A 21,237-nucleotide genomic window follows, 5' to 3' on the forward strand; every position below is an offset into this window, starting at 1 on the left:
TATTTGGTCGCCGACAGGTTCCGGCACGCTGGTCGTGTCTCGTGTATTCGAGTGTGATAGGGCCGCTCTAGGAATGACCATTCACTCTCGTCGGCATCCAACGGGCGTTCAAAGGAAAGAAGGAAGGGAGGATAGGAATGGAAGAGTGGAGCCTACTAACCAATCACCGCCCTCTTCTTGGAAAACCGTAGAACTTCCCTGGCCAATCAGAGTTAGGGCAGGCGCGGCGGAGAGTCAAAAGGCGTTGCTTCTTCGCGGGGAAAATTTGCAGAATTAGAAACGAGGTGAGAGCTTTTTTTTTTTCAATCACGTGGTGCGGAAAAAAAGTAGAATTCCTGGATGGGGGGAGGGGCAATTATTTGCAGGGCTTTTTGCAAACTGGAGGAAGGGAAATTACCATATGTATTATTGTAATTAACAGCCAATAATAATAATTTTAAGGGTGCCTTATTATTTCTAGCGGAAGCAGAGGAATGAAGAAAAGCACTTGATGCAGAATGTAGTTCTGAGTGAGCCTGTGCAGAGTGCCTCTGTCGTCCTCTCTTCCATACCCTCCCATTGAAAGCTAGGCATGTAATCAAAAACGGATCAGGAGCTACTAGAGATCATTCTTAACCTTGTGCAGTGTAAAAAATAAAATAAATAAGACGGGCAGCTCTTTTAAGGTTGACATTTTCGTCTTTTTAAACAATATAATTTTTTAAAAACCTAGTTCTTGGAGTTGTCAGTTAATGAGCCAAGGGGTTGGAAGGCCATTGTGTCACTACTGGAATGTTAACAACAATCAAGGTTTTGTACTTTTTAAGTTGTGAAATGTTTGGGAAGGAATGGGAAAATATAGTTCACAGTGCATGACCTTACCTCTCCTTTGCAATTCTTTAAAACAACTCCATCTTTCCCCTGGGATCACATGGCAGCTTTCTGGAACTGCCCAAAATATTGTGTTTGTTTTAAATTTAAAAATGTACATTCAGTCTCACAGTGAGCTAGATGGCAAATTAAACAAATAATTTAAAAAAAATTAAAATGGTGGGTACATTTATGTCTGTCTACATATCTTGGAGCCAGATCTGAAGTTTGTTGCAGTCAGTGGTGAGCTGTGGACAAGGCCTTGCCTTATTTCTTTAAAACTGGCATAATGTTTAGAATTTTCTTCTTTTTTAACATTTTGGGAAGGAAGGAGAAGATGGGAGGGAAGGTGAACAACATGACTAGTGCTTTAACTAATTTTGGATCATCTCAGTGTTCCAATGTTTGAATGGCTGCCACAGAAGAGGGGGTCAAGCTATTTTCTAAAGTGCCTATAGGCCAGACAAGGAATAATGGATGGAAACTGAACAAGGAGAGATTTAACCTGGAAATAAGGAGAAATTTTCTGACTGTGAGAACAATCAACCGATGAAACAGCTTGCCTTCTGAAGTTGTGGGAGCTTCCTCACTGGAAGCTTTCAAGAAGAGACTGGACTGCCATCTGTCAGAAATGGTTTATGGCAGAGGTCTTCAAACTTGACAGTTTTAAGACTTGTGGACTTGAACTCTCACAATTCCTCCTCCAGTCATGTTAGTTCAGGAATTCTGGGAGTTGAAGTCCACAAGTCTTCAACTTGCCAAGTTTGAAGACCCTTGGTTTAGGGTCTGTTTGAATGGGGGATTGGACTAAATGACCTAAAACATCCCTTCCAACTCTGTTAATATATTAATCTCTTCAATTCCCAGAGAATGTGACAAGGATGCCTGATGGAGCCTGATATCAAGCGACGGAAAACAGCGGAGCCCGTGGGTGTCTCCACTTGGGAAGTGCTGCCTGTACTTTCGGAGCAAGAATCTCAGGATGTCAGGCTCATGCCCGTCTACGCCGCGCCTGTCGTGGATAAGAAAGAGACCTGTCGACTGATGAAAGAAGTCTCTGCTATCTACCCATTGAGTGACTACCCTCATTTGAAACGTATCCGGGCTTGTCTCTCTGCAGGCAGCCCCCACCCCCTGGAGATGATCTTGTGTCTTGCAGGCCTCAGTGGAGAGCAGTCTGGCTTGCGATCTCTCGCTGAACTCTTTCCCAGTGGCGAAGTAGATCTCTGTGGCTTGGGAAAACCTTTCTTGGTCCATGTGCCGGCCTGCGCACCTCTGACTCGTTCCCAGTATGAGGAAGCTACGTCGCACTGGCCTGTCTCCTTTCATGAGAACAAGCGGATCAGCCAAGCTCTGAAAGGCTGTCTTTTCTCCCACCTGGAAAAGAATAGCATGCAGGGTTACATGGAGTTGGCCATCCAAGCAGCCCAGCAGGGAGCGAGACAGGCTATGGAGCCCGTAGGAGCTGTGGTGGTGGACCCGGCCACCAGCCGAGTCCTGGCGGTTGGTCATGACTGTAGAGTGGGCTTCAACCCACTTCTCCATGCTGCGATGGTCTGCATTGACTTGGTGGCCCACAGCCACGGAGGGGGAACTTACAGCTTCAATGATTATCCTGCTTGCACTTTCCTTCCTGTGGACAACACTTCCCAGCCGCCTCCTTCTCTTGAGGATGGCCTCCCGTACATCTGCACCGGGTATGACATGTACTTAACTCGGGAACCGTGCATGATGTGTGCCATGGCACTGGTACACTCCCGCATCCAGCGGGTGTTTTACGGAGCTCCGTCCTCTCATGGGGCTCTGGGTACAACACACCACATCCACAGCCGGAAGGGCCTCAACCATCACTATGAAGTCTTCCGAGGCATTCTGGAAGATCAGTGCAAATGCTTGGCACAGCTTTCTGATTACAAGGAATCGTTGTGAGAGACATTTTCTGGTGGGGAAGTTCTTATTTTGGTGGCTTCTGGGGATGGTATATTGTATTTTTTTTTCAAAAAAGGATACTGGAGGGATGGTTTTGTGCTTGTGGTGTAGTTTGTTTGTAGACCTTGACTTATAACAATTTGTTTAGCGATGGTTTGAAGTTAAAACGGTGCTTTAAAAACTCACTTGTGACGGTTTTTCACACGACTGTAGTTTCACTCTCTTGGTTATGGATGCTTGCCAATAGATTCATATTTATGACAGTTGCAGGTCCCGCGATCCCCTTTTGCGACAGCTTTCCGATTACAAGGAATCGTTGTGAGAGACATTTTCTGGTGGGGAAGGACAAGCAAAGTCAATGGGGGAAGCCGGATTCCCTTTACCACTGTGTTACTCACAACTGCACTGATCCAGTTAACAACTCTAGCAAGAAATGTCATAAAAATGGGGCCAAACTCCCTTTACAATAGTCACAGCAACAGAAATGTTGGGATCGGTTACGGTCATAAGTCGAGGATTACCTGTAAAAGGTTGGGTCTTGAGCAATGGTGGGATTCAAATTTTTTTTTACTACATTTCTGTGGGCATGGCTTGGTAGGTCTGGCAGGGGAAGGATATTGCAAAATCTCCATTCCCACCCCACTCCTGGGGGAAGGTTATTTCAAAATCTCATTCCCTCCCCACCCCACTAACCTGCTTTCCAGCTCTGTTCTCCTGTGCAGGGCAACCAAAGAAGACCGAGCCGATCAGCTAGGACTCAAGAGGCAGAGAATAGATGGGGGCGGAGCCAGTCAGAGGTGATATTTGCCGGTTCTCTGAACTATTCAAAATTTCCACTACTGGTTCTCCAGAACTGGTCAGAACCTGCTGAATACCACTTCCGGTCTTGAGATCAGCTGGTGAGAGTGCCAAAATGTAGACCGCCATAATGTATGGTGGGCATAAGCAAAAGCCACTTTGTTCTAGTAGATGAAGCCCCAGGTTGAGGCTCTAGTTCCATCTTGGCTATGAAAGCCTGGTGGGTGATTTTGGGCCAGTCCCTTTGTCGGGAAAACAGGAGGAGGAAGGAGTATTGGATGTATTCACCCGCTTGAGTTATTTGTAAAAATTATAAAGGTGGGATAAAAATAAATAAACATGGTCATAACAATGCTAAAATAGGATGGGATATTGCAATGCCCTAAAACTATGATGGAATTATTATTTTTATTCTGTTGTCGATGTGTAACAAACTGCCTTTGTTAACCATAAAAATAAATTGTAAGTGAAATCTTTTTATCCTTGTAACTTTTTGTTGGTACACATATAAAAAAATTATGTCAAGTTTTTTTCATTCCTTGTTTCTGGTGAGCTGGAACCAATTGCCCCATTTTTCCTAAAAGTACCACTTCGATATTTTCAAACAATGCAACCATTTTGTGAGAGTTGTTAACTGCACCACTCAAGACTTACCTGTATGTCGCTGCTGCCTAATACAGGTGGGCCTGCTTGCTTTAATTCAACAATTACAAAGACTTGGGATGACTTATGGGGGTTGTGTAACCACCAATGCTAGTGTTTTCCACTTTTCCCAGGACAATCTCCCCAATGAGACAGCAGAGCAGGAGTTGTAGAGCTAATCGTTTTGCTTTCTACTTTTATTACATAAAAATGAATTGAAATAATGTTTAACATCTGTACTGATGACACTCATAACTTTATAAAGGGGGGCTGCCTGTATGCGCCTGAATGGCATCTCTTCAAAATTCATAAAATGTGGTCTATCCACTTGTATCAGTTAAGTTGCTATGACTGGATATGTATCAAACTACTGGTCAGATAACAGATAATCATAGTTGGAAGGGACCTTGTAGATTATCTAGTCCAACCCCCCACCCAAGTGGAAGACCCTATACCATTTCTGACAAATGCCAGTCTAGTCTCTTCTTGAAAGTTTCAAGTGATGATGCTACCACAACTTCCGAAGGCAACTTCTGTTCCACTAGTTGATTGTTCTCACTGTCAGAAAGTCCTTATTTCCAGGTTAAATCCCTCCTTGTTCAGTTTCCATCCATTATTCCTGTCTGGCCTAAAGGCACTTTAGAAAATATCTTGACCCCTTCCTCTCTGTGGCAGCCCCTCAAATATTGGAACACTGCTATCATGTCTCCCCTGGTCCTTCACTAGACTGCTGCTGCACACTGCTGGCTCATATTTAGCTGGTTGTCCACTAAGACTCCAAGATCCCTCTCACAGTTACTGCTATTGAGCCTGGTTTCACCCAGTCTATATATGTACATTTGGTTTTTCTTGCCTAAGTGTAGGACTTTACTTTTTTCTACATTGAATTTCATTTTGTTAGATACAGTCCAGTGTTCTAGTCTGTCAAGATCCATGTGGATCTTGAGCCAATCTTCTTGGGTGTTAGCTATTCCTGCCAGCTTAGTATCATCTGCAAATTTGGTAAGTTCCCCTTCTATTCCCTCATCGTCAATGAAGATATTGTAGAGTCCTAGAATTAGTGACTGTTCAGTTAGTGATCAAAAATACAATGAATCTCTCCAGGGTTATAGATAATTGTCAATTTACCACCATTCATTTAGTGACTGTTCAAAGTTATAACAGCACTAAAACACATGTTTTATGACCGTTTTTCACACTTATGACTGTTGCAGCACATGATCAAAATTTGGACACTTAGGGGGCTTCTGGTTTGAGCTTTTTCAGCGACAGACCGAAACCTCATCTCTGCGAGGCTTCGATCCGTGCTCGCTGCTGGAGCACCCCGAGCCAGCTGGTTTTGGGGCTAAGCCACCCTGGTGGTGAAGAGGGGGGAGACTGCCTGCAGGGTTGAGGAGAGCCTCATCTCTCCTCCCCAGCTGGCCATTACTCCCTTTCCCAAAGGCGGTTGCAGCAGTGGTCAGAAATGGCCACCACAAAGAAGAACTTGGCTGGAAAAGAATGTGCAGGAGGAAGATAAGAGAAAGTTTTGGTCAAACAGCAAAAGCAACAAATAAGGTACTCTGGAATTGAAACTATTAAAAAACAATAACATTGTTCCCTAAGAAGATTTTTAAGCTGCGAAGGGGAGAGAAAAGGGAAAAGATTTGGTTTTCTCCTTTTCCTATACTGACAGCTAAGAGACTTAAGCAAGAAATTGGAAAATAATCCACTGATATCAATAGGCATTTAATGCTGAAAATAAAAAGTCAAAGGGATAATAAAGATTTCTGGATAATTAAAAGCTTTTGAAAACAGGAAAGGAGAGAAAAAGAATAAAAGGGCAGGATTTGGAAGGGAGGAGACTGCCTGGAATTAAAAAAGAATGTACAGCAAAATCTCAACAAGACTTACAAAAGATACATTCTAACTGAAATATTGCAACAAAAACCCCAGGAGGAGAAAGTCGAAAAAGAAATAAGAAGATATAACTCAAGACTATTTGGATTTCTTGATGATTTCTGGATTCTTGGTTATTGTTTTGAATGACTAAAATCAATCGGGTGGTTGTTTAAAACTGTTTAAAATGGCTCCACTTTTAGAAGAACTTAAAAAGTACAAAGAAGATGCACAAGAAGGGAGAGGTTCTTTTGGCTTCGTATTTCAGTTTGTAGAAATGAAGATTTGGAATTATGAGAAACAACAAGAAATGCCTGCAGAACAAGAAGATTGCGACAAAGAAGAAGCCATCTTTAATGAACAAGTAATCTTAGATGGGGGAAAAAAATGAAAGAGGGGAAAGAGAATGGAAAGTTTAAGATTGGGAAAAACAACTCCAAAAAAAAAAGAGTGAAAAATAAGTATAAAATCAGAAAGCAACAGAAGAGGGAAATGCAGAAGAGAGAATTAGAACTAGAGAGACAAGGGGTAAAAAGGGGAGGAGAAGATGAGAGGGAAGAAAGAAAGGAAAAGAAGTTATAAAGGACAGAAGCAAAATATAGAGAAACAGGTCCTATTTAGAGATAATGGGTGAAAACTTAATGGAAAAAGGGATTCTGCAAAGGTATATAAGATACTATGGTTATATTAGAAACAGAAATAATTTTAGAAAATATGAAACAATGTATGATTAAAATGTTTGATAAAATAGCTATCGTAATTCAGTGGAATGCTTGTCAATAAATAAATGTAACAAAAGGTATATTTAATGATTTATAAAACATGTGAAGAGAAATAAGGGAAAAATTAATTATGGAGATTATATGTGTTTTAAGGAAGTATGATATTTAATTGAAAAGAAGTGTTAAAGATGTTAAGATTTTAATGGTTATTAATGATAGAATTGAACTGGAATGGAATGAGGTTTTATAATTACATATATTTACAATCTTTCTTTTTTTTTTTAAAGAATATAGTGTGTATTATAAGAATGTACCAAGCAGAATTCGATTGGATGTTATGTATTATATTGAAGGTCATAAACTTAAGGTATATATTGAAGTTAAAGTAAGAGTTGAATGGATGTAATTAAAAGATATAAAGGTGCATACTCCAATTAGTAACTACAGGAGAAAATTTGTTTAATGAGAAAAGATAATATGAAATTGAAACAGAACAGACAAAAGTATAAATATAATGATTTGAATTGAGATGAAATAATCAAAATAAAATTGAGAAAATTAAAAAGGAGGAAAAACTATATAGAAAATGTAAAATAGTATAAGATATGGAATAAAATACAAAAAGGAGCATGAAATTGAGTTTTGTGTCTGTATAAAGAAGTTCAACCCGGGACCATGCTATTTTCAAAAAAGATGTTTTACTTGTATTTGGTATGTGTGAAAACCCAAATAAAACTTTATTAAAAAAATAATTTGGACACTTAGCAACTGGGTCATATTTATGACGATTGTGATGTCATGAGGTCATGTGATCCCCTTTTGTGACCTTACAGGCAATGTTAACAGGGAAGCCAGATTCACTTAGCAATCATGTTATCAAAAACTGCAGTGAATCACTTCACTGTGGCAGGAAAGGCCATAAAATGGGGCAAAAGGCGCAACCATTTTGCTTAGCAATCAAAATGTTGAGCTCGGTTGTCGTAAGTAAGAGGACTACATGCACTTACAACCAAGATTCGCAATGCTGACAGTCATGTCCCACCCCTTCCTGCTGTGGTCATGTGACTACATTTTTGGCGTTCAGTAATTGGCCCAATTTTATGGCTGTTTGCAGTGTCCTGCGATCATGTGACTGTGATATACAATGTATTTTGCTGAAAACTTGGTGTCTACTTCTGGTTTCTGGCAAAAAATATATCCCCCATCCATTGCAGACAATGGATTTGTGTTACTACCACTGCGTTAGTTTAATGACCGTCACAAAAAAGGTTGTAAAGTCAGATGTCACTTGATTAATTCCAGGCTCAATTGCAGTCATAAATCAAGGAGTATCTGTATTCTGAAAAAATGTGAGTCTTAAACGTTGGAGGATGGATGAGAATATTGTTTCGAGGTGTTAACTGATACTTTACTAATGTTCATTATAATGACACGTTTGACTAATTTTGAAAATATTTGGAGAGACATTTCATGCCAAGACATAGTTAGTGAACACTAGCATTGAATCAATATTTACATATTTTTCCTATGTATTCTTAAAATGATCTTACCATCTTGTTTTCAAATGGCTATATGTGAATCCTTTGTAAGAAAAGAAATAAAACGATGAAGCAAAAAGGCAAAGATTAAAACCAATTATTTGAAAATAAAACAAACAATTAGGGCAGCTGATGAAATGATAGGGAAGTCCAAGAAAAGGGAGGGAAACAGATAAATCTAATTTACTGACACCAGAACAGAATGACCTTCCCATCATTAAGTAAGTCTTTGATTTACGAGCACAGTTGAGCCCAAAATTTCTATTGTTAAGGCAGTTAAGTGAGTTTTGTCCCATTTTATGGCCTTTATTGCCACAGTTGTTAATTGAATCATTGGTATTGTTCAGTTAGTACTGGTAATATGGTTGTTCAAGTGAATCCTGCTTCCCCATTGACTTTGCTTGTCAGGAGGTTGCAAAAAGTGGTCATATGATCCCAGGACATTGCAACTGTCATAAATACATGCCAGTTGCCAAGCTTCTCAATTTTGATCATGTGACCATTGGAGACCATTCATTGGTGCTAAGTGTGACAAACTGTCATGTCATTTTTTTTCACTGCTGTTGTAACTTCGACCAGTTACTAAGCGAATGGTTGTAAGTCAAAGACTACCTGTAATAACGTTTGACTGACCAATTTGGAAAACATGGAGAGATACATTTCATGCCAACAAGCAATTAGTCCACAACAGTGTACAATCCATATCTTTCCATTTCTTCCCAAAATGATCTTAGCTTCTTGATTAAAAAAGGCTGTACATGAACCCTCAGTAAGGAACGATATAATATTATAAAGTTAAAAACAAACACTGAAACCAATTATTTGAAAATTAAACAAGAAATAATTAGGGTGGCTGATGAAGCGATAGGGAAGTCCAAGAAAAGAGAGGGAAACGGATAAATCTAATCTGCCAACACCCAATGACCTTCTCCCCATTAAGTAAATATTTAACTGAAGTATTTCATATTTAACTTAATATTTAACCAAAATATTTAATGTGGGAGCTGAAGTTCGCATATCTTAAAGTTGCTATGTTCAAGAGACACTTGGTTTTGGTATTTCTGAATGAGATTCATAATATGCCTCTCCCCATTTATGGCCCTTGACTTACAACTGTTTGTTTAGTGACTGAAGGTAACAATGAAAAAAATAACTTACGGCTGTTTTTCACACTTACAACTGTTGCAGCATCCCTACGGTCACTTGGCAACTGACTCGTATTTATGATGGTTTCACTGTCCTGGGGGTCATGTGATCCCCTTTTGCGACCTTCTGACAAGCAAAGTCAATGGGAGCAGCCAGATTCACTTAACCACTGGGTTACTAACTGAATAACTGCAGACATTCATATAAAATGGGGTGAAAATTGTCTCACTTAACAACAGAAATCTCGGGCTCAGTTGTGGTGTCGGGGTAGTGATTTAAGAGCTGACCAGCTGCTGCAATGATGTAATGATGGGAATGAGTCAGCAAGGTTTTTCGTTGATATCCCCTTAAGAGCCTGTATAATAAGAAGAGGCCCTATGAGGGCATCTCTCTCTCTTGCGCTATGTTCCTTCCTGATGTAATTGCTGCTTGTTTAACCTCTGCCTATAATACGTGTATGTATGATATATTCTTTGTAGATAAAAACACTATTTATTATAAATCTTTGTTGGCTGTTATTGCTACTGGGTTGTCTCATGTAGTAAAGCTGTGTGCACTCTGACATGTGGTCATAAGTCGAGGACTACCTGTAATGGTATTTCCTCTGCCCCTTTAATTTCCTTCATGCCTTTGTCAGGGGTTGGAGTAATTCCTCCTCAAAGTCTGTATAACGAGTCTTCAACATTGGGAACTTTAAGACTTGTGGACTTCAATTTCCAGAATTCCCCAAGCCAGCATGGTGGACTCCCAGAATTGTTGGCTGGGGAATTCTGTGAGTTGAAGACCACAAGCCTCAAATCTGCCAAATTTGGAGACCCCTGCTTTATAATATTAACACACTAAACTGAGTGTAATGGGTATACATTGAGAAGCAGAGGCTTGCCTTTTTTATTTTTGTATTTCAAAAATAATGTTTATTATAACTTGAAGGAAGCAGTAAACACCAGAAACAACAAATACCAAAAAATTAGAAGTCATATATAAGTCAAGAATAAGTATAAAAGACGACCATAAAAGCTTGCAAGCTGATGTGAGCAATGTGCCAGAAAAACCTGAAGCATAATACTTTCACAGGTTATGAGAAATGCTTTTTGTTCAGTAGACTTTTCAGTAGGCAGTACAAATACAATTTTAATGAATACTTTAATCAAATAATATAGAGACTTGCCTTTTAAAGACATAAGAAAACCACTTTTACAGGAAGCAGAGTGGCGCAGCGGAAGCGTGCTGGGCCCATAACCCAGAGGTCGATGGATCGAAACCATCCTCTGCTAATTTGTAACTTTTCCCCCCATCCTCTTCTCGAAAGGGAAATAAAATTGAATTATAAGCTGGCGACCTTGGGATACATCCTTTTAAAAACTTTTGTAACTCGCCTCCCCCCCCTCCGCCCGCTTGGATTCCAGAAAACACGGGAAACGAACGCTGATGAAAAATCGTATCTGTCAATCACCCTGGCCTATGAGCATTCAAGCCTGCTAATTCAGGATTGCAGAAAATTGTCTTTAATTGCTGTTTCACGAAAAACCTTGATTTGCCTGGGTGCAATTCGGGGCGCAGGGGCGAGGGAAAGCTAGCTGGGGTTAAGGTGGTGGAGGAGGATGGGAAGGCTTCTGGGAGGAGGATGGCGAGGCTTCTGGGTTGTAGATGGCAAAAGGCGGAGTCTCCCGCAGCACTAACTTGATTTTTTTAAAAAGGTGGGCATTTTATATTAAATTGGATTATTCGTTCGGGATTTGAGAGTCTTCGCTGCAGAGGCTGGAAAAGTTAACCAAGATAAAGGGAAAAACCAACATTTTATGAGAAAGGAAAAAAAAAAAAAACCAACCCGCCCGAACAGGGACTTGAACCCTGGACCCTCAGATTAAAAGTCTGATGCTCTACCGACTGAGCTATCCGGGCTCTCGGTAAAGATTGTTTTCTGGACTCCTGTAGTGTAATTCAATATCCTAATGCATTTTTCCCCTGCTTTTTTTAAAAAAGGGGATAGAACTAGAAGGAAATATTCCATATAGACTTTTTCAATTTTCTGTTCTTGAATTTTCGGATCCAAATGATTCATAAAAAACCAAACAAAAAAACCCAAACAGTGCATTAAATAACCTTAAAGATTGCAAAAACCATAAAAACGAGGAAGAGAGTAATAATAACCATAAGGAGCTGATGAAGTTTTGCCATGGCAGGATGGCTCTAAGGCTGTTTGTGCAGATGACGGTTTGTTTTTTGAAATCCGGACGTTAACTTCTGTTCAAAGAAATGCATAGATGTTTTGAAAAAAAAAGTCATTTTAAAAAAATGCCCTTATTTTGATGGCCAAACATCACCAAATAATCTCTTCCATCGGTTTTAATTCGAGCAAAGTCTGCCTGCTCCGTTTATTTCTTCAAGTCAGAATAACAGAGTTTGGAAGGGACCTTGGAGGTCCTCTAGTCTAACCCTCTGCTCAAGCAGGAGACCCTACAATATTGCAGACAAATGAATGGCTGTGGAATCTCTTCTGGAAAACCTCCAGTGATGGAGCACCCACAATTTCTGCAGGCAAGTTGTTCCACAGGTTAATTCTTCTCATGGTTGGGAAATTTCTCCTCCTTTCTAGACTAATTTTCTCCTTGATTAGTTTCCATCTGTTGCTTCTTGTTGTTGGAAGAAAAAAATCCATCTGGTTCAGTTCCGAGCTGGGAGAAAGACACTGGAAATAACATGGAGGCTGATTGGAAAGAAAAATTCTGTTTGTTGATGGTGTTAGGTTAATCCTATTATGGCTATGTCCTAGGTTAGAATTTTTGGGTGAGGGGCTGCTTGCTCTAATTCTTGCTTTCATTAGCTGTCAAAATTGCTGCGTAAGGGGTTTCAAAATATCCTGTCCTGATTGCAGGTGGTATTTGGTTTGCTTATGAATGGAGCCATATAGATAGTTGGCTAACTTTTTCAATAAGCTCTTTATTTCCTTACGTGCTGTGGGCTATTAAGAAAGACTGGGGGCTGCTTTCTGCCACTAAGAACATGTTTCTCCATTTTTGCTTTGGGGCAAATATAATATTCTGCCTCTTAATAGTTCCCCAGAATATTTCATTCTTTGGCGAGGTAGGGTGTTTCCCACAATGTCCTGCCTTCAGTTGGTTTGGAAAATAGGCTAACCTCCTCATCTTTATTGGAAATCTTGGAACACTGCTATCCTATCTCCCCTAGTCCTTTTTCACTTGGTTAGTCCCATTCCTGGAGTCTTCTGATCAGAGTGGTATAAAAAAACAATCCAGTGAACACAATAAATAGGTGACTTGGTCCCAAGGATCTTCTAGGCAACCAGAGCCGAACTGATTATCTCTAAAGGTCTCTGGTCATCCATGAGCCAGAAGGAGCAAAAAGTGGTGAGATTCAAAGCAGAAGACTCAAGCCAAGAACCACTTTAGAGAACATTCAGCTTGACCCTCAAAATAAAATAGGACGTTCCTAGAAGAGACAATGAGAAACAGGAACAATCTGTCCTGTCTTCCTTGGTTTTTATTGGGGATGAAAATGGAGAACTTCAGATAACTTTCTGATAAGTCGCCTGATCTGAGAGGGAGACCACCTTCTAAACCAGGGGTCCCCAAACTTGGCAAGTTTAAGACTTGTGGACTTCAACTCCCAGAATTCCATAGCTGGCTGAGGGATTCTGGGAGTTGAAGTCCACAAGTCTTAAAGTTGCCAAGTTTGGAGACCTCTGCTCTAAACAACTTTCTTTTTCCAGGTAGTCCTCGACACACCAGCCAAATCTTTATCCAGACATCTAAACACTGGTTTAGATCATCCAGAGAGGTCCTTTCTGGGAGATGACACCATGGCAAGAAAAATCCAGGTACAGTTCCAAGCTGGGAGAAAGATGCTGGAAATAAAATATAGGCTGATTGGAAAGAAGGTTGTATTGATGAGCAGAACCAACAACAGCATGCAGTTCTGGGACAGCTGACAAATAGGTTTGATGAGTCCATAGGGTTCTGAGATGCTCCTGGGAAGGAGGTTGTGCAATGTCTGAGAGCTTTGTGTTTTTTACCATTTGCTAATGGGCTAATCCTATTAGGTCCTAAATGCCAAATCCTTTCCTTCTTCATGCCATCCGCTGGAGTTGCAGGTATTTTGTTCATGAATAGATTGGCCTTTTCTTAATGGGCACAAAATCTCCATCTCAAAAGACTTCAGGCAGCTGCTAGAGCAGGGGTGGGCAAACTATGGCCCGCGGGCCACATCCGGCCCATTGGTCTTTTTAATCCGGCCCACCGAAGCTTGGTACAGAATTAAGGTTTGATGTGAATGATTGAATGATTGCATTCATTTGATTTTGACTTGTAATGACAGGCATTTCGACACCAGGTGGTGCATTAGGCGCAGTGACTTGATTTTGCGGAGATTTTGCAGTTTTTTATATGTATCGTATCTTGTGCTGACCCGGCTCGTCTGTCAAATTTTAAAAGTCAATGAGGCCCCTGAGTCAAAAAGTTTGCCCACCCCTGTGCTAGAAGCTATTAAGAAAGACGGGCTGCTTCCTGCCTTTAAGAACCTGTTTTCTCTATTTCTATCCTGCCTTTTTTAATATTAAGAATAAAGAATATTTTAATCCAGGGTGGGGATAGGCTTCCTACAACACCACCATCAAAGCTCTGTTGTTATATATGGAATATCTCTGTATATGGAATATCTCTGTATATGGAAAAGGATCTTCTTTGCAACAATAAAAGGTTTCAGTATTCAGTTTCTACTTAAAATTCTTACTCATTTTAGGGATCAGTTTTAACTGGGTTATTTCATTGGAGTTTTACATTTTTTAAAAAATCACTTTGCACAGCCTTCAGTGTTTAGGTAACCAAATATTAATTTGACAATGAATAAAATTTAATTTAAAAAAAATACTAAAGGCTTGTGTTTTAAAAAGTGCTATAGCAAGAATGATGAAAAGTGGCTAGGAAAATCTTTGATAAAAATCAGAGGGTCCAAGGAATCCGAATTTAACAAGTGAGGATTGTCAAATAATATTTAGGATTATATTAAAACAAGTGAACTCATAAAACACTAAAAACCTTTCATTTAGAATTACAATTCTACTCGATTGGGTTCATTAAGAGGCTAAACCACCTCTCTTCATAGGTGGCCGGTTAGCTCAGTTGGTTAGAGCGTGGTGCTAATAACGCCAAGGTCGCGGGTTCGATCCCCGTACGGGCCAAGAAAATTTTTTTTTTTAGAAAAAAAAAGAAAGAAGATGAAAAACTATTTTAAACAACGCGTTGTGATGCGTTGTTTTTCCAGCAAATTTTTCGGAATTCTTCCCATGCTAGCAGAAAATATCATGAAAATGTGCAACGCAATGTAACCCAATGTAATGTAATGCAAAGGAAAAAGTAGAAAAGAACAGTAAAAAGAACAGCTAAAAAAGTCTACTAAAGAAATTGAAAATTGGTTATAAAAGGTGGCTTACAAAACTAGGTCCCAAAGTTTAAAATTCGTGTTTTAGGCAGCAGGCAGCGCGACGGTTTTCTCCGGTCGAAGGTCCTGACTTCGAGTCGCAGTAAAACCACTTTCCCTAGAGCAGGGGTTTTCAAACTTGACAGCTTTAAGACTTGTGGACTTCAACTCCCAGAATTCCTCCTCCAGTCATGTTAATTCAGGAATTCTGGGAATTGAAGTCCAAAAGTCTTAAACGTGTTAAGTTTGAAGACCCTTGCCCTAGAGAGAATACAAATATTTTTCTGCTTTCTTACATTTTATTTAATCTCTCTTTTAAGCCCCAAACTTTACATATACATGTCACCTATATACATGTCACCTGCTTTGCATTAGGTGCCACAAAGCCAAAGCTCAAGTAAATACATAGGAAGCATATTTCCTACTGATAGCTGCTGAGTTTCAATCTAAGCAAGAAACCTTGACCACAGTTGTGAAAAAAAGCCTCTTTAATGGAAATCATTGTAATCTTCTTACCAACCAGTCTTCCACCGAGGACCTGTATACTATACTACTATACTATACTATATAACAGCAAAATGTCAAGGAAAACAAAGGAAGTTCAGCTGCCTTTTGAAAAAGCCACCTTTGGGATAAACATGACTGGGTTGGGATGCCTAAGAATCACCAATGTTTAGATTTAGATTTTATTTAATATATTCATTGTACTTTGTACAACAAAATCAAATGCGATCTTCAGTATACATAATAATAAAAACTATAAAAAAATAAAACACACATCCTTCACATTCTATGCAATTGAATTGAAAACCCAATATTGCATTCATATTGCACTATCCAGTAGATTCAATATAGTTAATGCTCTGGGATAGCTGCTTTTCAGCCTATTTATCCTCATTTTTATTATCTTGTACCATCTGCTAGATGGTAATAGTTAAAAAAAAGGGTGCCCTGGATGAAGTGGATCTTTAAGAATGTTTTGAAAAGGCAGGAGCTATAAACCTCTTCTAGAGGAGGGAGGGCAACCAATCATCCTCTGGGCAATGATGTTAACCCTCTGGAATGCTTTCCTATCTGCCGTTGTACAACTGACAAAACCATATACAATGTGGTCTAAATTAAGAATTCAGGAGACAAGGTCCATCCTTTGAAGGGCTAGTGAATTGCTCATAGCTTTACATTAGACTAGATCAGGGGTCTTCAAACTTGGCAAGTTTAAGACTTGTAGTTTTCAACTCCCAGAATTCCTGAGCTAACATGACTAGAGGAGTTTAAGCCTACAAGTCTTAAAGCTGTGAAATTTGAAGGCCTGTGCATTAGATTAATATGCTAATAACAGCAGCTCTTCCTTTGCCTAGGTGGGTGGCTCTTAAAAGAGCCTTTGGGTGTTTGCTCTGGGAAAGCAGCTTTATTTGGAACTGGTGTATTTGGTGACAGCCTTGGTGCCCTCAGAGACAGCATGTTTGGCTAGCTCTCCAGGCAGAAGGAGGCGCACAGCCGTCTGTATCTCCCGGGAGGTGATAGTGGAGCGCTTGTTGTAGTGGGCCAGGCGGGAAGCCTCGGCTGCGATGCGCTCAAAAATGTCATTGACGAAGGAGTTCATGATGCTCATGGCCTTGGAGGAGATGCCGGTGTCGGGGTGGACCTGCTTCAGCACCTTGTAGACATAGATGGAGTAGCTCTCCTTGCGGCTCTTCTTGCGCTTCTTATCTCCCTTCTTCTGAGTCTTGGTGATGGCTTTCTTGGAGCCCTTCTTGGGCACCGGAGCAGATTTAGCTGGTTCAGGCATCCTTTGTCCAAGTTACACTAGAGCACAACTGAAAAAAAAGCAATCTGAACCTTATTCATCAGTCAGCCTTCTACTTATAGGAATTTCTATGCAAATGAAGTCTAACACGCTCTCTTTATTATTGGCTAATATTCGCTTTTTGACTGGGGAAAAAAACTTTTTCGGAATGTTGGGTTTTACAAACACGGTCGACCGCTGAGCTCCGCTCTTTCTCCACCCCCATTGGGTGGTTTAACAGTAGTCTCTTTGTGATTGGTTAGTCCGGGGAGACCAACGTCATTGGACGACGGAGATTCAAGCGGCCCAATCAAAAGCAGCACTCGCTAGACCTTGAAAAAGTATATAAACGGCAGGACAAGGCGGGTTTTTCATTCGGCGATTTCAGAGTTCATTTATTAAACTGTTCTTCTGGGTTCGGTCTATTGAATCGGGATGTCGGGACGCGGCAAGCAAGGAGGCAAAGCCAGAGCTAAGGCCAAGACTCGCTCTTCCCGCGCCGGGCTCCAGTTCCCCGTGGGCCGTGTGCATCGGCTGCTTCGCAAGGGCAACTACGCGGAGAGAGTTGGAGCCGGGGCGCCCGTCTACTTGGCCGCTGTGCTGGAGTACCTGACGGCCGAAATCCTGGAGCTGGCGGGCAACGCGGCCCGGGACAACAAGAAGACGCGTATCATCCCGCGCCACTTGCAGCTGGCCATCCGCAACGACGAGGAGCTGAATAAACTGCTGGGCAAAGTGACCATCGCCCAGGGAGGCGTCTTGCCCAACATCCAGGCCGTCTTGCTGCCCAAGAAGACCGAGAGCCACAAGGCCAAAGGGAAGTAGAGCCCAACCGCCCGCCTGCCTGCTCCCTCTCGGCTGCTAAGAACGACACCCAAAGGCTCTTTTAAGAGCCACCTACCTTTTCCTGGAAAGAGCTTGGGTCAACGTTGCTAAGTGAAACAGTATCCCATGATCCTTTTTGGAAGGAGGGAAAAAAGGGAGGGAAGGAAGCTAAGGCAGGCTTTATTGGCCAAGCGATTACACAAGCAATTTGCAAATGCTCCATGTACATAAAAGATACATTCATCAAGAGTCAAGAATCATAAGGTACAACACTTAATAGTCATAAGGTACAATAAGCAATCAAATCATACTAGGAAACAGTCAATATAAATCATAAGGATACAAGTGACAAAGTTAGTCAAAGAAGTGGGAGGGGATGGGAGATAGGAAGTGATGAGAAGATTAATAGTAGTGCACACTTTGTAAATAGTTGAATGAACAGTGTTGAGGGAATTATTTGTTTAGCAGAATGATGGCATTTGGGGAAAAAACTTCTTGTGTCTAGTTCTGGTGTGCAGTGCTCTATAGTGTCATTTTGAGGGAAGGAGTTGAAACAGTTTGTCTGGGATGTGAGGGGTCTAAATATTTTCACAGCCCTCTGACTCGTGCAGTATGCAGGTCCTCGATTGAAGGCATGTTGGTAGTAATTGTTTTTTCTGCAGTCCTAATTATCCTCTGAAGTCTGTCTATCCTATTGGGTTGCAGAACCAAACCAGACAATTATAGAGGTGCAGATGATAGACTCAATAATTCCTCTGTAGAACTGGATCAGCAGCTCCTTGGACAGTTTGAGGTTTCTGAGTTGGCTGCAGAAAGAACATTCTTTGCTGTGCTGTTTTAATTTCCTCCATAAAAGCATTAAAGGTTACATGATCTGTATAAAAGCGATTTTATTTTAAGAGCTACTCACCCAGCTTTTTTAAGAGCTGGGGAGAACATTTTTGGAGGGTTGGGTGGTAGAATTAAAAGTTTTCTCTGGCAATAATAAAAATCGAGGGGCCTTATTCACGCATAACTAGATTGCCCAGAAGTTTAGCAGTTGGTATTTGCCCACTTCATTAAATTTAGCAGCTCTTAATTTGTTTAATACATGGTTCCATATTTTGTTGCAATCTGAAGGACGATTATATTATTAAAGCCTTAAAAAACATCCCAAAGATGTGTGAACACAACCCATAATCATTGCCAAAGCAAGGTTAACGAGTTTGAAGGCGTGTAAAACGCGCTTTCGAGCCAATTCACCCGCTTAGGTAAGTATCTAGAGAGATTGATACTATAATTCAATTTAAATGTGTCAAAGTGGCCTTAAACTTTTATAAATGTTAAAAAAGCCCGTGGATACAACTTTTCCAACCAATCGGAAGTCTGGTTGCGCCTTTTCGACGATCACATTTTTATGAAAAAGCGTAAGCTTTCACTTTCTTTGAAAATGGAAAAGCGGTGGCCGACTACTGTTAAAACTTTCCAAGAAGGAGCTTTGATTTCCGCCTCTTGTTTCAAAATCTTAAATTTTGCGCCAACTCAAAGGAGGAAGCGATTGGCTCCCGTCCAGCAGGAACTTGAGCCAGTCGTTTGCAAATGCGGGAATTTTGAAAAGGGGGGGGGGGAATTTAACCCGGGGCTGGAAGGAGAAAGAAGCCTTTGCGTCCGTGCATGAAAGGGGAGAAAACCTGGATCGGTTTATGTTCCTCTTTGATCAAACGGAGCATTTTGAAAATATTTTGGGGTGATACACAATTTAAAAAAGGCAGCTTTAAAAAAAAGTTCAGCAGTTTTAACATGCGTGGACTCGTTCCCAGTCAGATAGATGGCTGGGAAATTTTGGGAGTTGAAATCCTTTCAACTTAAAGTTGCTGGAGTTGAAAAAAAGTAGTACACAGATCTCTGTGGGCTAATCTGGCCAGGATTTGAACCAAAAATGTATTTTAATTGCCTTATTCACGCATAACTAGATTGCCCAGAAGTTTAGTAGTTGGTATTTGCCTACTTCATTAAATTTAGCAGCTATTTTCTTTTCTTATTGAATCGTATTATATTTAAGGGGACTTCTGCAAACTCAGATATTGCTACCTTGGCTTGCTGCCTATTTTATTTGGATTGATTTGGTTAAAGGCATTGTTTTAAAGCTAAGAGCCTGACAGGATAAGTAGCACTCCTCTATTTCTCGTGCTGCCAACAGCCCTGTGAGGTAGGTCAGGCTGGGACACAACCGGGCCAAGTCTCCCAAGGTGTGGTGGACTTTTCTTTTGATTGACATTTTAAAATTATTTCTTTGTTATTTGATAAATTATATAGCTACGGAGTCTTTTTGAAATGAGATAGGTGGCAAATTCAATAAAGAATATATGTACCACCAAATTGTTTTCAACTCCTAAAGAACGCCTCATGGATTTTATGTAAGACAAACTGACTTTAATTTGTTCTTTCAAATCTGTCAACAGTGCATTGTAGACTGTTGTTTCTCCATGTCATATAATATATTTGGGTATATGCATAGTTTTGTATTTATTTATTTAGTCATGTTTATGTAGTGGAGACCCTTTGAGAGCTATATGCAATGAGATTTCATTTTAATGACTGTCAATAAGTGTATCAAAGTGTTAATAAAGTTATATTATTCTAAATTCATTAATATTGATGTGGCTACTGGCCGTCCTCTTTTCTTCTATCCCTCCTTCTCTTCCCTTTTTCTCTTTTCTTCCACTTTCCCCTGTATTAGAATCTTTTCCAGAGCGTTAGGTCTTTGCACACTGGGTTCAAAGTAAGATAATTTAGCTCTGGCTTTGCATCACAGCCTTGGATTGACTCCTAATTCCATCCCTTCAATTTTGCCCCTGATTTTTCAAAAACAGACTTCTGTAGTTGTCTCCATTATAACAACAATACCACCTCTAGGCTGCAGACAAAACAGTAAAAAGGACAGGAACTTCCAAACCTTTAAAGTATAAATCAATTAAAAGTCATTTGTGAGTGGAAAGACTGAGAAATAAAGGTCACCAAAGCAGAGGATCTAAGGAAAGGCACACTTCCGAAAGCGATTTAACTTAGTTAGCTCTTGCTTGAAAATGGAACCTATCTTCCAGTTTAAAGATATCGCAACTCTCCCCTATGTGCCTTCTTAGCGCAGTAGGCAGCGCGTCAGTCTCATAATCTGAAGGTCCTGAGTTCGATCCTCAGAGAGGGCAATTCGTTTTTTCCATGGAAAGGGGGGAAAGAGTCTATTTTAGGTTCACATTCAAAAAAATGAAATAAAATATTTCGCTGGGCGGAAAATTGCAGGATACAGGTCGCATTTTCTTCGAGTCTTCTAAAGGGTTTTTTGCAGGTTTTGGATTGCGGGGAAGAGGTAGGAAGAGGGACTCCCAGCGTGTGTTGCTGGTAGTCACGCACGCACGCACACACACACACACACACACACACACACACACACACACACACACACACAAATTTATTTATTTGATTTGTCAATCGCTTATAAGATAATAGGTATAAGGTTAAATATAGTTATGAATACATGAAATGGATACATATAAGAAAAATAAAAAGAATTAATAGGACAGGGACGGTAGGGATACATTGGGATCTTGTGCAGGTTTTGCAATTGGCTGCAAATAGTCTAAGAAAAAGATGTAGCCACTTCCTTTGGATAACTGATTGACTTCTCATTGCAATGCACTGACCAACGCAT

The 21,237-nt window shown here is 40.4% G+C and overlaps 3 protein-coding genes and 4 non-coding genes across 7 annotated transcripts; 5 read left to right on the plus strand and 2 right to left on the minus strand.

Annotated features, from left to right (window-relative positions):
• Positions 1-34: 34 nt before the first annotated feature.
• ADAT3 (adenosine deaminase tRNA specific 3) lies at positions 35-4,052 on the plus strand. The gene is made up of 2 exons (XM_026720543.2): positions 35-284; positions 1,717-4,052. The coding sequence occupies exon 2, from the start codon at positions 1,738-1,740 to the stop codon at positions 2,776-2,778; it is 1,041 nt and encodes a 346-aa protein (XP_026576328.1). The 5' UTR covers positions 35-284; positions 1,717-1,737; the 3' UTR covers positions 2,779-4,052.
• A 6,652-nt stretch (positions 4,053-10,704) lies between these two features.
• TRNAM-CAU (transfer RNA methionine (anticodon CAU)) lies at positions 10,705-10,776 on the plus strand. Its single transcript has one exon. It is a non-coding gene; the product is annotated as a tRNA-Met (tRNA).
• Positions 10,777-11,331: 555 nt separating this feature from the next.
• On the minus strand, positions 11,332-11,404 carry TRNAK-UUU (transfer RNA lysine (anticodon UUU)). Its single transcript has one exon. It is a non-coding gene; the product is annotated as a tRNA-Lys (tRNA).
• A 3,221-nt stretch (positions 11,405-14,625) lies between these two features.
• Positions 14,626-14,699, plus strand: TRNAI-AAU (transfer RNA isoleucine (anticodon AAU)). The gene has a single exon. It is a non-coding gene; the product is annotated as a tRNA-Ile (tRNA).
• Positions 14,700-14,729: 30 nt separating this feature from the next.
• Positions 14,730-16,744, minus strand: LOC113449443 (histone H2B 7-like). Its single transcript, XM_087917746.1, has one exon. The coding sequence runs from the start codon at positions 16,725-16,727 to the stop codon at positions 16,347-16,349; it is 381 nt and encodes a 126-aa protein (XP_087773872.1). The 5' UTR covers positions 16,728-16,744; the 3' UTR covers positions 14,730-16,346.
• Positions 16,745-17,119: 375 nt separating this feature from the next.
• On the plus strand, positions 17,120-18,082 carry LOC113449442 (histone H2A type 2-C-like). Its single transcript, XM_026720548.2, has one exon. It carries the CDS (start codon positions 17,160-17,162, stop codon positions 17,547-17,549), a length of 390 nt encoding a protein of 129 aa, XP_026576333.1. The 5' UTR covers positions 17,120-17,159; the 3' UTR covers positions 17,550-18,082.
• A 2,579-nt stretch (positions 18,083-20,661) lies between these two features.
• Positions 20,662-20,734, plus strand: TRNAM-CAU (transfer RNA methionine (anticodon CAU)). The gene has a single exon. It is a non-coding gene; the product is annotated as a tRNA-Met (tRNA).
• Positions 20,735-21,237: the final 503 nt, after the last annotated feature.

The sequence above is a fragment of the Pseudonaja textilis genome, chromosome Z (assembly GCF_049901715.1).
Source record: "Pseudonaja textilis isolate UNSWEBS1 chromosome Z, rPseTex1.2, whole genome shotgun sequence".
Classification (NCBI taxonomy): Eukaryota; Metazoa; Chordata; class Lepidosauria; order Squamata; family Elapidae; genus Pseudonaja; species Pseudonaja textilis.

Excerpts from the sequence above, each read along its gene's own strand:
- ADAT3 (XM_026720543.2), top strand. The coding sequence starts at position 1,738 with ATGGAGCCTGATATCAAGCGACGGAAAACAGCGGAGCCCGTGGGTGTC.
- LOC113449443 (XM_087917746.1), bottom strand. The coding sequence starts at position 16,727 with ATGCCTGAACCAGCTAAATCTGCTCCGGTGCCCAAGAAGGGCTCCAAG.
- LOC113449442 (XM_026720548.2), top strand. The coding sequence starts at position 17,160 with ATGTCGGGACGCGGCAAGCAAGGAGGCAAAGCCAGAGCTAAGGCCAAG.